This window comes from Vitis vinifera, chromosome 6 (genome assembly GCF_030704535.1).
Source record: "Vitis vinifera cultivar Pinot Noir 40024 chromosome 6, ASM3070453v1".
In the NCBI taxonomy this organism is placed as follows: Eukaryota; Viridiplantae; Streptophyta; class Magnoliopsida; order Vitales; family Vitaceae; genus Vitis; species Vitis vinifera.
The window spans coordinates 7265236-7279452 of NC_081810.1; the positions used below are offsets into that span (position 1 = coordinate 7265236).

General features: G+C 35.3%; 3 protein-coding genes across 4 annotated transcripts; 1 reads left to right on the forward strand and 2 right to left on the reverse strand.

The window, feature by feature from the left end:
* LOC104879530 (E3 ubiquitin-protein ligase AIRP2) lies at nt 1-4678 on the reverse strand. 2 transcript variants are annotated; one of them, XM_010652606.3, is made up of 6 exons: nt 4563-4678; nt 2565-4030; nt 1572-1722; nt 1373-1439; nt 989-1226; nt 1-407 (listed from the first exon to the last, which is right to left on the reverse strand). In XM_010652606.3, the coding sequence occupies exons 2-6, from the start codon at nt 2627-2629 to the stop codon at nt 197-199; spliced, it is 732 nt and encodes a 243-aa protein (XP_010650908.1). In that variant the 5' UTR covers nt 2630-4030; nt 4563-4678; the 3' UTR covers nt 1-196. The 2 variants fall into 2 exon arrangements, with proteins under 2 accessions (XP_010650908.1, XP_019076109.1); XM_019220564.2 differs by having other exon boundaries at nt 3965-4627.
* Nucleotides 4679-4737: 59 nt separating this feature from the next.
* On the reverse strand, nt 4738-7217 carry LOC100244987 (cis-prenyltransferase 4, chloroplastic). Its single transcript, XM_002279199.5, has 3 exons — nt 6729-7217; nt 6562-6629; nt 4738-5426 (listed from the first exon to the last, which is right to left on the reverse strand). The coding sequence occupies exons 1-3, from the start codon at nt 7149-7151 to the stop codon at nt 4982-4984; spliced, it is 936 nt and encodes a 311-aa protein (XP_002279235.2). The 5' UTR covers nt 7152-7217; the 3' UTR covers nt 4738-4981.
* Nucleotides 7218-7307: 90 nt separating this feature from the next.
* LOC100250121 (protein DAMAGED DNA-BINDING 2) lies at nt 7308-12866 on the forward strand. Its single transcript, XM_002279178.5, has 11 exons — nt 7308-7763; nt 7856-7946; nt 8290-8417; nt 8672-8794; nt 8906-8994; nt 9126-9246; nt 9945-10036; nt 10615-10744; nt 10985-11233; nt 11327-11523; nt 12291-12866. Exons 1-11 carry the CDS (start codon nt 7530-7532, stop codon nt 12514-12516), a joined length of 1680 nt encoding a protein of 559 aa, XP_002279214.1. The 5' UTR covers nt 7308-7529; the 3' UTR covers nt 12517-12866.
* Nucleotides 12867-14217: the final 1351 nt, after the last annotated feature.

A 14217-nucleotide genomic window follows, 5' to 3' on the forward strand; every position in this document is an offset into this window, starting at 1 on the left:
TGAATCAAAGACATGAGTCTCTAGCTCTCTTCAAAGATTTACATAAACCTGTTTGAAATAGGAACAAAAAGTGAAACCTGAGGCCAACAGAGAGGCATTGTTGTTTCCAATGTGAATTTGTGTATTGTTCACGTGGGACAAATATACAGCTAGGTTTCCTATATAAAGACTGTTCATAGAGCCCATGAATAAGCTCTCACCCGAGATGAGACTCATAGGGAACATATACAGGATCTGGAATGACGAGAGGCAATCTATCTATGTACATGAACAGCCTTTTTAAGTTCTCTCTCATGATATAGGTTAAATCGACAATATCAGTGTTATCTGTGTATATCCAAAGGTCACCTGAGTTCATCCTTTTGAAGCAATCCCGACAAAAGGGGCATGACTGAGACCGATTACGCCTGCAGCAAACACCAAAGGAACATCATCAGAACATTAGCAGGAAAGGCAAAAACACGGGCTGAACCAACAATAACACGCAACCATAAGCAACATCCTACTCTATTCCAAAAGGATGTTTGCTAATTTGCAATAATGAGGTGATTAAATCAATAATGCATCCACTGACAAATGCCCATCTTTGAGACTGGACGGATAACTTAAATATGCAATGAACTGATCATAGAGGTAATGTCCACCCTTGAAACTAGAGGGATGACCTAGTAGCAACCAAAGAAAAGTTCCATAATTAGGAGGACCATGCTCCTTCCCATATGCCAATACTAGTTCACAAAGAAATGGAATCCACAAAGAAGATAGTCCACAACCCTATTTCAATCAAAGAGTGAAAACCCAATTACCATAAGATGGTCCAAATACTTCTAAGGTAAGTTGGAATAATATGTTGGAGAAAGATATCAATGTTAAAGTATGAACTCTAAATGGTGAAAGGAAAATAAAAAGTGATTAAATTCAACCATTCTAACCAAGTAGATTAAAGGGTATACAAAAGATGTTTGGAGAAATAAAATAGGGAGCTCACCAGTTCCGATAGCACATCAAGCACAATGAATGGCCACAGTTGGGCAATACAACTTTGCTTTTCATCTCCATGCAAATGCCACACTCTTCTTCCCATTCTAGTTCAGCTTCGGAGAGTTTTCTCTTCTCTAATCCGTCATCCCTTCTTTTATACTTCTTAGCACATAACTCTTTCTGTTTCCTATCATCCAAATCTGTGATCCCTCTTTGAAGTTGCAGTAAAGAAGGAAATATCACCGCTGTTTGTAGAAAACCAAACTTGTAAGCACTCAAGTTGTTAATATAGTTGGTAAAGTTCTCTCACCCAAAAAATCACAAGTGCAGAAACAGTACAAATTCTCATAGAAAACTTAAATGATTCTTGAATTCTCTAAATCTCACTCACCATAAAAGTCTCTAATGCTTGCTTTCCTTTCATAAATAGACATGGTGGTCTTGCCATCGGAGTAAGTCTGTAAAAGTCCAACATAATGCAGCAAATCAACAAGGAAGAAGTTATATCAGAATTACTTTACAGGGAAGGCGGTGCGAAATTATTACATAAATAAAAAAAAATGAAAATGAAAAGAACACAAACAAAATACCAAATAAATAAGAATTCTCAGCAATCCAAGGGCACCAGCAAGGTTACAATCAGTCCACTGAACAAGAAAAAGAAATAAGCGGGCAGCTGGACTGTATGACAGTCTCATTTGAATGCAGGCTCCATCTTTCTCCCTTGGATGACCCAAAGCACTGGAAAAGCAAGACAAGAAGCAAATAAATGAACAAGGAATCATAAAGCAGGATTAACAAATATCTGGAAAAAAATTTCTCCCTAAAACAATAAATAAAACTAGTGGCTGACCTTCATGCAAAAGAAAAAGAATTGAACATGGTATAAGAAGAAAAAAGGCAGGTGGACAGAATCGTGAGCGTGAAAATGTTGTGCTTTAATTGACAGATAAAAATCCACTAGAAGCTCCAATACAGTTCTAAATTGAGAACCCTGATCCAAATTGACCCGAAAAATTACCCAAACCAAGTGATGATACAGAAACATGAGCAAGTAAGAATAGCATTATACTCAATAGGACAAAGGGAGGTGGAAACTGAAGGAAAGCATCACATATTATAAGGTTAAAAGACCCCGTTTTTAGTTGGAGATTGGCCACCTCTGCCTGAGAGCCCCATAACAATCTTCGCCAAATGGCACCAAAACAACCATTCCAAGCCTTAAATATGAGAAAGGGGAATGCAAAAACAGAGTGACAAAACAGACTATCAAACAATAGCAATATTGGTAATAACAAAGAGAAAAGGGAAATCTGCAGAATTAGATGCAGTTGATTACGCCACACCAACTTGATCACTATCATCTTCAGTCCAAACACCCAAAAGAAAAAAGATAGTATTTCAAAAGCCCAACCCACCGTTCGACATAAAATTCCAAACTTTTCTTCTATGATGTTTCTGTTTCCAAAAACAAACACGAAAAACCGCACTGAATTCAGTGCCGAACAACCAAAAATTCAATAGCTTAAAACCCTTTCTCAGCCACCAAGATGAAAAATCAAATCTAAGAGAAAGAGAGTTACAGGGTATTTGCATGCTGAATATCTGCTTCAAGCAATTTCAGAGAGTCAATGAACGACTTCCCCATCTCCCTGTTTTGCCTGGAAAATAAATTCCATACAACAAGGAAAACGAAAAGAAGAAAAAGAAGAAAAAGAAGAAACCGAGAAATTTAAAACCCCAGAGAGTTCCAAATGCAAAGTGAGTGAGGGAGTGGTTTGGGCTGTCCCAGTTGAACAAAATCCGTGGCGAGGCGTCTGAACGCAGGGCTCTACGCCGTTGCAAATTCTTATAAGAAGCCAAATTGGAGTGAAACAAAGGTGGAGTCAATGTCCCGGGCTTTAATTACGGATTTATCCTATGATTCCTATCCTTACAGCAAGTGTCGTTTGGGCTTCCTCTTCCAATCCATATTCCAAGGGCGCCCCACGTTTTCTTTATGGCCCACCTAGAGGTTGGATTACCATAACGTCCGACTCCGCGTAAATCCCTCCACAACCTCAAAACACACAAAAGGCTGTGTATTTGTTTTTGAAAACATATTTTTGTTATCCAGAATATAAATAAATAAAAAAATGTTTGATAACAAAAAAATATATAAATTTTTTTTTAATTTTTAAAAACAGATAATATCTTTTTAATTTTTTTTATAATTATTATAAAAATAATTATACAAATCTAGAAAATAATTAAAAATAAAATATTGTATACAAAAATTATTTTTTAAGAAATAAAAAACAGATTAAGAAGATTTTATGTTATTAAATAAACTTTTGTTCTTTGTTAAAACATTTCCCTCAAACTCTAGAAAGTGCCCTCAACCCACCTTATCTTTCACACGCTAATATTTAAAAGGGAATTTTTATGAGATTTTATGTTTTAAATAAGAACATAAGTGAAATGCTCAAATTGCCCCCACCTACTATCCCTCACTTTCTTTCCATTCCTCTACCAGACTCGCACTTCCTCCTCCCCTTCTATTCATTCCATCCTCAATAAGAAGGGGGGAAGCCGGTGGTGAATTAGGTTTTTATGGATGTGTGGGGAAGTTGAAGAGAGGCATTTTTGTAATTTACACATATCCTCTTTCACTATGAGGGTATTATAGTAATTTCTTAAATTCGTAAAAGAATCAAAGGATGTTGTCAATGGATAAGGGAAGGGCCCTTTTGAACTATCGAGTTTGGGTGGGGTTTTTCCTCTTGTACGGGGTCCAGTGTTTACAAAATGCGGGAACATCTGAGGGGATTTGGGTTCAAAGAAGCTTTTTCCCTTATTACAAGCCACCCTTCTAATTATGGTTTATGAAACTGCTACACACTTAAAAACCACATTTTAAATTTACGGTTATTGAGTTCTAAAAGTCACATATTCAAAATACACTTTGAAACTAATATGAAAAATAAAAAATAGAAAGACTTACATTTTATTGATAGAAGGGCCAAAATTCCATTTGATGGACTGTGGTGGCCTCCCCTGCAGGTGTCATCTGCAGTTCGAGGGTAATAGAGACATTTGGTTAGAAAAGTGGCACATGGGCAAGCTTAGTAGTATAACAGTTTAGGACATCACTTTCCAATAGTTCAGTAAAGCAATCCATGCCAAACATCTGAAATTTGGACTTGGAGACAATGTTGGTGTGGACAAGGACGAAGCTCTTTTAAGGTCAAAGGGCATTCTAATCAACTCAAACTTGTTCCAACATTAACCACAATGTCAACCATTTTACCCAGGCAGAAAAGTCGTAAGGTTAAAATCAGGGTCACAATAGTATTGGAAATTGCTGAATTATTCAATGCCATCTTTAACCTATATAGGTCACTTCATATAATCAGACACTATGGCACTACCATCTGAATGGTCTTAAATATATACTGATATAGATGAGAGACCTTTGCTGGCAATCTTGTATGAATCTGCACTAATACAAAGTGAATAAGAAATAAAAATAACCCGCACTAATCACACAACCATCTGAAATTTTTTTAGTACAGATAGATGGGGATCTTGTAGTAAGTCACCTTGTTGTATAATCTGCAGTAACACATTTAGAATATTTAAACTCATCCATAGCTCTTTGTCTGCAAGTAGGATGAAAAGAAAGGAGATTTACCCCTGCCAAGATGACCAACAATAACAAATAAATTCATCAGCAGGAAGTGTTGAATGCTTATATCATTACAGAATAGACATGTATGAAGTAAAAGTATGTATATAAATGGCAAGGCACTTCATGCTTAAAACTTGGAAGCAGGGTATGATCAGTTCCCTTCTGAAGAATGAGTTTCATATAATGGTACAAGTTTTCCATATGAATGGAGTATAGGTTGGGGATCTGTGTGTAATAAGTGAATTCTCAGGAATTTAACTTCATATAATGGTATACAAGTTCTCCATATGAATGGAGCAGAAGTTGGGGATCTATATGTAATTAGTAAATTCAGTTTCGCCCACCATATCGTCTCTGCCTTTTCTGAAAAGAACTTAAGGCCTCCACAAACTCATCCTTCCCAAAATCAGGCCACAGTGTGCTAAAAAAGCAAAGTTCAGTGTAGGCTATTTGCCACAACATGAAATTGCTGACTCTAAGTTCGCCACTAGTTCGTATAAGTAGATCAGGGAAGGGAAATTCAGTACAGTTTGTCTGTAGCTCCTGTTCAATTAGGCTTTTGTTGATGTCTTCCGGTTCGATAAGGCCATCCTTTACTTTGTAACCAATGTTTTTGCATGCTTGTAGTATGTCACACTGCCCACTATAGCTAAGTGCCACAATGAACTGTAATCGCGAGTTCTCCTTAGTGGTCTCCTCTACATCAATTATCAGTTTCTGTAGTTGCTCAGGAAGCTTTGACAAATCCCCAATCACGGACACTCGAATGCCTTCCCTGTTCAAATAAGAAAACAAGAAACCAACTCAATCTATGTTTTCTCTACACATGCACCCTCAGGATCACCAACTCAATAGCAATAAAACTATGATGATGTTGCCAGCAACACCAGTCCAATGGCTACACTAGAAATAAGAATCCCTGGACTTACATGTATATAACATGACAGTTAAACAAATACACAAACAATCACCATCTGACCATATTCAACATCAGCCATTCACTAAGTGTTTGTACACGTAAATGACAAGACAAATCCTCTTACTCTCTAGAAGTGTATGACACATGGTGCATGACACAAACCTTTAATATCTAGAGAGTGAGTTCCGAATGACAAATGGAACGGGACAATTGCTATTATGGAGTTCAATCAAGTATATGATTACCCAACATCAAGAAAAGAAATTTTGCTAAAAGATGAGGTCCCTCACAAATCCATTTTCAAGCTATAGAAGAGAATCTAGTACTAGCTCCGTGTTAACTTTTCCTGATTGTTGAATGCATACAGTTAACAAAGTGTACACGGTTCAATTCAATTGCCAGACACCAAGGAATAATGAAAAACCATTGACCCTGAAAAAGCAATATGCTCCCACATAGTTGGGGGATCCTATTTGAAACAAAAAGGTAAAGTCTAGAGACATATAAATATATTAATAAAATAAGTAAAGATCATTGACTAAAATTCCTCCTGCCAACAGATTATCTATCTACACAAAAGAAAAAAAAAAAAAAAAAAGCACTATGGGACAATTATTCTATGATTTCTCTTCAACACTCTGCTTGGTTGCTAAGAAAATGTGGGGAAAAAAAATCAACTCCTCCATTTCAATATGCTCGTTTTATCTCTCTGAAACCACAACATTTTTAATAATCTCCTTTGAAACACACTCACACTCCATTGGTTTTCACCATTCCCTTTGTATACAAAAGGTAAAGGAATGAAGTACTGAAGCTCACTTACAAATGTACTCCTTTCTCAAGCTATTTTTGACATTTCCCATTAATTTTTCTAAAATCCAAACAGAGCTTAAAGCACACCATCTTTCATTTGTTTCATATTAAGCACTATTTATATCTCTCCCTCAAAGTGATAATATATTGTACAGAGGAGAAGCAAGTTATCACCAACCTCCCAAAATTGGGCAGCTCAGCTTTGACCACTCTTTCGATCAAGCTCATAAGAAAACCAACCTCCCCCTGCACGATAACCAAGCTAAATGTCACGAAATTCAACACAAAATCACTGAATCAAAAACACCAAACAAATACGAACTCGAAATATCACACACAACTTACTTCGGAACGAGACCAATTATCATAGGAAAATGCGAAAACCGAGAGAACTTTGATCCCCCATTTGCAACAGAGCCCCACCAGCTCTCTCAACGACCTCACACCTGCTTGGTGACCCGACGCCGCCGGCAACCCCCTCTTCTGTGCCCACCTCACGTTCCCGTCCATAATGACGGCCACGTGTTCCGGCATCAGTTCTCTCCGAAGACCGTCCGGAAATCCCTCCGCTCTCTCGTTTACTTCTCTTGCTTCTTCTTCCCCAACTACATCAGTTTTAGCTGTGCGAAGTTTGTGAAATCTGGGAACTGAGATTGGAGGAAAAGAAAATGAATCGATTCTGTTACTTCGAAAAGTACAAGAAGAGTGTTTGGACTTGAAAGTATGGCGAGCGTTATCAGCTGAAATTGGAAATCGAAAAGAGAGCATTATCAGGAGTTTCAGGACTAGGGTTAGGATAATGTTTCTCTTCCTTGTGTGTTGCCACGTTTGTACTGGTAGAGTGAAATAAATAGGCCAACCCAATAAAACGGTGTCGTACGATCAGACATGCACCGTCTCTCACGGCCGATATTAATCCACGTCATCTCCCGCCTCGTTCACAAACGTTATGCCGAAACTAGCCCCGAGATTGCACTATAATCCTGAGAAAACCCTATACATCGATGTCACCGATTGGGGGGTTAACAGAAGGACAAATCAGTAATTGAACATCTGGGTGCCCTCTCAGGTTAAGGAGGTTGCTCTCACCGCCGTGATTTCAACGGCGTTGGTCTGACTTCGTCGCTGGTTTTTCCGTTCCTGGAAATGGCTCCGCGGACAAGAAGAGGGTCTTTTCCTAGAGTTGTAATTGAGAGAGATACGGAGTCTGAAAAAAGTTCATCATCAGAAGAAGAGGAGGACCCAGAACCAGAAGTGCAAGAAGAAGAAGAGAGTGAAGAACTTGCAGAAGTTGAAAATGGAGAGAATGTGGAAGAGGGTTTGGGTTCAAAGAAGAAAGAGAGAGTGCCCATCACTATTGCTCTCACGAAAGTCTGCAAAGTAAGGCTACCCCTGTTTTTCTTTGCCCTTTCGGATTTGAATTTTTTTGGCATTTTTTATTCGTTTTTTTCCCCATGATTATGGTGGTGTAGGTATGCAAGCGAAAGGGTCATGAAGCAGGATTCAAGGGAGCTACTTACATAGACTGCCCAATGAAGCCCTGCTTTCTCTGCAAGATGCCTGGTAATTTTTGTACGGTTTTGTTGTGTTTTATCTACGGGCTGAATTGAATTTATTGCGTATTTAATTACATTGATAATGATACAACGAAATGCTGCCAGATTTTGTTAACACACACGAGTTGCTTGGCATAATGCTTTTTGCTTGGTTTTTTTCAATTTCCTTTCTTAATCGTATGCCAATGGTTGGATTTGTTAATGAATTGAATTGAACTTATTTCTTCCTTTCACTTCTTTTTTAGTATTTTTTTTTTTTTTTTTAGATTGTGTGATGTTAATTATTACCTATCAAAAAAAAAAATTGAAGTTAATTACGTGTTTTGCTATGTTGGTTTTGGGAATTGAAGGCCACACTACAATGACTTGCCCACACAAAGTGGCAACTGAGCATGGTGTCATCCCAGCACCCAATAGAAATACTAGGAGTTCTTTGGATTATGTTTTCAGACGGCAGCTTCAACCTGATATTCCTGCGGTAAGCCCACCCTGTCTATCATGCTTATTTATGTGGTAGCAGATATTTTTTTGTTATTTTATTGAAAATGGTGTTTCTTATGTTTAAGATATCAGTACATGTTAACTATGAAGATGAGTTATTTGTTCTATGTTTGTGCTATTTTGGAGCTTTTTGAATCTTCACAATGCTGTACCATCATATAGTGATCTACTGTGGAGATTCTGTTATGTTGACTGAGATGTATATATTTCTTCATTGTTATCTGTCAATAGATCAAAACGGCCTTTATCGTCCCCAATCAAGTGGATTGTGCAGTTATTAGATATCACAGTAGGCGGGTCACATGCCTGGAGTTCCACCCAACAAACAATAACATTCTTTTATCAGGAGACAAGGTCAATTTCCTCTAGCTTATATGCAAACAATTTATTTAGGTATTTGTTGGCTAAGGGTGTATGTTTCTTGATATTGACACTTGCTCTCTCTTTTCTGTTTCATTTTAAAAGAAAGGGCAACTTGGAGTCTGGGATTACAATAAAGTTCATGAAAAGACAGTTTATGGAAACATACACCACTGTATACTTAATAACATGAGGTGAGTTAGTTCCTTATCATGTTATGGCCTTTTACATCTATTTGTTTGTATGCATCTCTGGATGAAAATGGATATGTGTCTGTATCTAATTCCTCAGGCTTCTAGGGTGATCATTATTTAAATTCTTGCAGGTTCAAACCAACAAATGATGAAACAATATATGCTGCATCCTCAGATGGAACCATCAGTTGCACAGACTTGGAGACTGGAATTTCATCATCTTTGATGAACCTTAACCCTAATGGGTGGGAGGTAATTCTCATCCTCGTCTTTCTTATAAATGTTCATAAAGTCTGCCTTATGGTGTGATATTCAAATTATCAAGTGCCTCAAATGATTTTCAACTACTCAATCAGCTCTTAGATCAGACTTTCCATCAAATTTGTGGTTCTCTAAAATTTTATGCTGCATAAAACTCCCAAATCATGATTCTTCAAGTACCTTGTGCTATTGTATTAAGAAAAGGAATTTCAGAACTTTGAAGCAGTATTACCTTCTCTTTTTCAAAAAATATCACTGGGTTACAGTCTTATTGTATTCAGCCATTAGGACTCTGTTTAAAACTGAGGATCAGATAGAAAGTTAACAACTCCCCATGTCATGTGGAGGGTGAAATTCCAATCCTATCTGTTTAGATAATTAGCCTACCATTTGTGCAGTATGTCCGCCCCCCTTTATTCAATTATATTAATTGAGTCATTTGAATCTTTATGTAAAATTTGTGGACTGACTTAGTTTTTGAATCCTTGTGTGCTAAAAGTACATTATTTTTTAATGAATCTCAGCATATCTGAAATATTGAATTATTAAATCTTAACCTATATTTCTTCCTATTAGTTGCATTACTTGCAATCATTGGGGTGGGAGGATGCAAAAGTTTAATGTTTATACAATGAACTGATATTGACATTTTTCATCCTAGTATGACTTACAATATGGTTTGCCTCTAGGGCCCAAGCACTTGGAGGATGCTCTATGGCATGGATATTAACTCAGAGAAAGGTCTTGTGCTTGTTGCTGATAACTTTGGATTTCTCTACTTGTAAGTATTTCTCTTGCTGAAGACTTATTATTACAAATGAAGTGGTATATTGAAAGAAGAAATTAAGAAACAAAAGATACTGGCAGTATCACAACATTTACCCACTTACTAACCAATTGTTACCATTTATAACAATTGCCCTGTGCAAAGTTTATCTTCTATCATGCATGCTTACAGAAATGGTATTGGAACAATCAGAAATATACACTAAGTGAAATAAATGGTATGTAGGTAACTAATCAACTGTTCTAAGGAAATATCTGCACTTGAATTATTTAATTGATAGGGCAATATTGGGGGATGAGATAAGCCAAGATCATTTCTAGGTAATTCTGATCATCTAATTCCTTCTGTATGAATAATGCTTGTGGCCCAAATTTTAACAACTTTATTTTAATAGGATGATTAGAAGATCATATAGTCCTTGTTTGTTTGTCGTCATAGTACACTGCTGTGCTAGATGTTTAGAACTGACATGTAGAACTTATAATCTGTCTACTGCAAGCAACTTACTACAGCTTAACAGAACCTGCACTAAAAACAAATTTGGTTAAATTCTGCTCTTGTGGCATGTATAGGGTGGATACCCGCTCCAACAACCAAACTGGGGAGGCTATTTTGATCCATAAGAAAGGTAGCAAAGTCGTTGGGCTTCACTGCAATCCTCTTCAACCAGAGCTTCTTTTGAGTTGTGGCAATGATCACTTTGTAAGCTTTCATAATTTGCTTAGCTATTTGAATTTCTTGCCACTGATCTTGTAACTGTTGAGTAACTGTTACTGATACCATTACTAATACTGGAGTAATTGTCTTTGTCACTATTGTTGGTTTGAAGAAAATCAATAGATTGTATGAAGACAAGCTCAAGTGGCATGTCATCCTGTAACACTGTTCTTTTTAGTTTGTTGTTTACAACAGTCATAAACATGGAATGGTTTTCCTTCTCAGGCTCGTATATGGGATATGCGGCGATTAGAAGCTGGATCTTCTCTTCACAACCTTCCACATGGCCGTGTTGTTAATGCTGCATATTTCTCTCCGCAATCCGGTTGCAAAATTCTTACTACATCTCAAGATAACCGTATTCGTGTATGGGATTCTATCTTTGGCAATTTGAACTCCCCAAGTAGAGAAATTGTACATAGTCATGATTTCAATCGACATTTGACTCCTTTTCGTGCTGAATGGGATCCAAAGGTAATGCTGTTTATGTTGTGTTAAAAATATTTATTTTAAAATTTTTTGAGTGCTATTTTTGTTTCAAATCTTCTTATATGCTTTCTGATGCAGGACCCGGCAGAGTCCCTTGTGGTTGTTGGTCGTTACATAAGTGAAAATTATAATGGAGCTGCCTTGCATCCCATTGATTTCATAGACATCAGCACTGGGCAACTGGTTGCTGAGGTCATGGATCCAAACATCACAACTATCAGTCCTGTGAACAAGCTACATCCACGAGACGATGTTCTGGCATCTGGCAGTTCAAGGTTTGAACTCTGCTCACCTCAACTTATCCCATGATGGTGTCAAAAGTTTGATTTGGAGCTGCCATTTGAATTTCAGAACTTTACCATTTCTCATGCTATTTAAGAATGCATTTAGCAGATGTGTCTTTTTAGAAGAACTGAAGCCAAATAATCTTTTCAACCAATTTAAGAAAGCACTTAGCAGACACTCCTTTTAGAAAAGACTTTGCCAATCATCTTCCCATCTTCCCTAAAAGCCATTATAAATTTGAATTTAACCCTGGTCCTAATTTCTCCATATTGTCTGTTTTGGTAGGTAACTGCTACTCCAAAGAACAGTGTTTTTCTTTAGGCACCTTGAATTAGATTGTTTCTTTTCCTTCTGGTTCCTGTTAATAACCTTGTATTATATACCTCCACAATTTATTATCTAACCAAGCTTTTGATAATGAACTATGGTAGAAAATTCAAGCAAAAAGAAAAGATCTGTGTGGAACCCCAGTAGTTGGAAAAGAAAAATAGTTTTTATGAGAGTTTAATTAGAGGTCTTGGTTTAGTAGTGCACAGGAACCTAGTGGCTATCAACAGGGCCTTATTTTTCATCTTTTTTCCCAGTTAACACAATGATGGGCTCTGTAGGAGTGAAGTCTGTGCCAGACATGTACGATATGGCATATTAGGCCAGTAATAGAGAGTGTGTTTGGCTGTCTGTTCCCCTACATGGCAACAGCTTCTTTCATTTGTTGATATGGGTTCAAATATGTAGTTCACTAATTTCATTCTCTCAGGTCTCTTTTCATCTGGAGGCCCAGGGACAAGTCTGAGCCTGTACAACAGAAGAATGAAAAGAAGATTGTTCTTTGTGCAAGTGAGAAGAAAACCAGACGGAAATTTGGGGGTGTTGATAGTGACAATGATTCTGACGATGACACATTCAGCTCCAAGGGTAAAAACTTCAAGTCAAAGAAACTCGGATCAAAACCAACTCCCAAAAGTCTTAGAACGAAACGCTAAGCTAATGAACACAAATGCCTAACTCATTTCCAAGATCATACATCGGCCTCCTACACCATCTGTTTTGGGGCTCACATTTAGAGAGCCTGGATTTGCCAACCTTTTGTACAGATAGAAACCTTGCTCTGCCCATTTTGGTTTTTTTGGCTGAAAGCTTACTCTTCTTCATCATGGATGAAAGCAGCAGACGGAACATGTGGCCTTTTGGACTTCTCTCACTTTCTTTCTTTTCTCCTTTTTCCATTTTATTTATTCAGCACTTTCTGTTTCAGGGTCTTGTTCACACGTACTGCGGGTTGTCAAGATAGTCTTTTAAATTGTATAATAGTTCTTTAGCTTGTTGGATAGAATCCTCTCTCTCTCTCTCTCTCTACTTTTAGTTAGAATAACTTTTCTCCTTCACACAACCTTTTTTTCATATTAAATCAACTTTTTTCTTTCCCAGAAGTTCCACCTTGTCAAAGTCATCCTTGGGCTTCGAAAATGTCTGAGAACCTTTAAATAAGTTTTATTATATTTTATTATTCTTCCATTTTTTAAATTCAATAAATAAAAAAATTATATCAGTTTGGTTAATGCCTTTAATCTTAGAAGAAACAAATAAGATTTTACATTTTATATATATATTTTTTTTTTCATTAAGATAATATTAAAAATATGTCATTTGTTATTAAATTTTTTAAAAAAAAAGTGATATATATATATATATAGTTTTATCATTTTTATTATATGTGTTTATATCTTATCATTATTATATATATTTAATTCAGATAATGTTTTTGGATAATTTATAAATTAATTTAGATATTATTTCTTTATGAGAAAAATTATCATTATTTAAAAAAAAATAAAAATAAAAACTTGATTGATATAATGATTCATTCTTTGTTAAAATGTCTCTTTTAAATAAATTATCATTTTTTTTTTAAATAGAAAAATTTGGTTTAGATAATGATTCTAAAAAATTTATTTGAAGTAGTAAACACACTAAAAAAATCCAGGTGTTTAGTTAAATTTAGAATGTTTGGAAATAATTTATCGATAAACTACTCTTAAAATTTTCAAATTTAATTTAAATTATTTTATTTAATAAATTAAAATATAATTTTTTAAATTTTTATATATTTAAAATAATAAATTTAACTATTCATGTTACCTTTAAAAAAAAGGTAATGATACATTAATTTTTAATATTTTAAGTTTTTAAAGTTATCATAATAAATTTATTACTAAAAGTCTAGAAAATTGTAAAAAATATATATATAAATTTTTTAAAAAAAATTAAAAGATAATCTTATCTTATTATAATATATTACAATTTAACATCTATTATTATAATATATTACCATTTATTATCTGTTAATATAATATTATAGGTTAATATATTATTATATTTGATACATTTGTTCATAAATATTATTTATTGATGAATATCAAAATTTTAACTAAATTATTGATATATTATGGAGATAGCAAATTTTTATAGATAATTAATTTAAAAATGGAGACCAAAATATTTTTTTATTTCATATATATAGAATTTTCAAAATAATTTCAATTTATAGTCTTTAAATGAAAATGAAATAGTAATGAACCTAAAAGTTTAGATAATTTAATATATATATATATATAGATGACCCATAAGATAGATATAGAAACTAAGTTAATCACTTAATTATAAAAAAATAAAAATTATTTAAA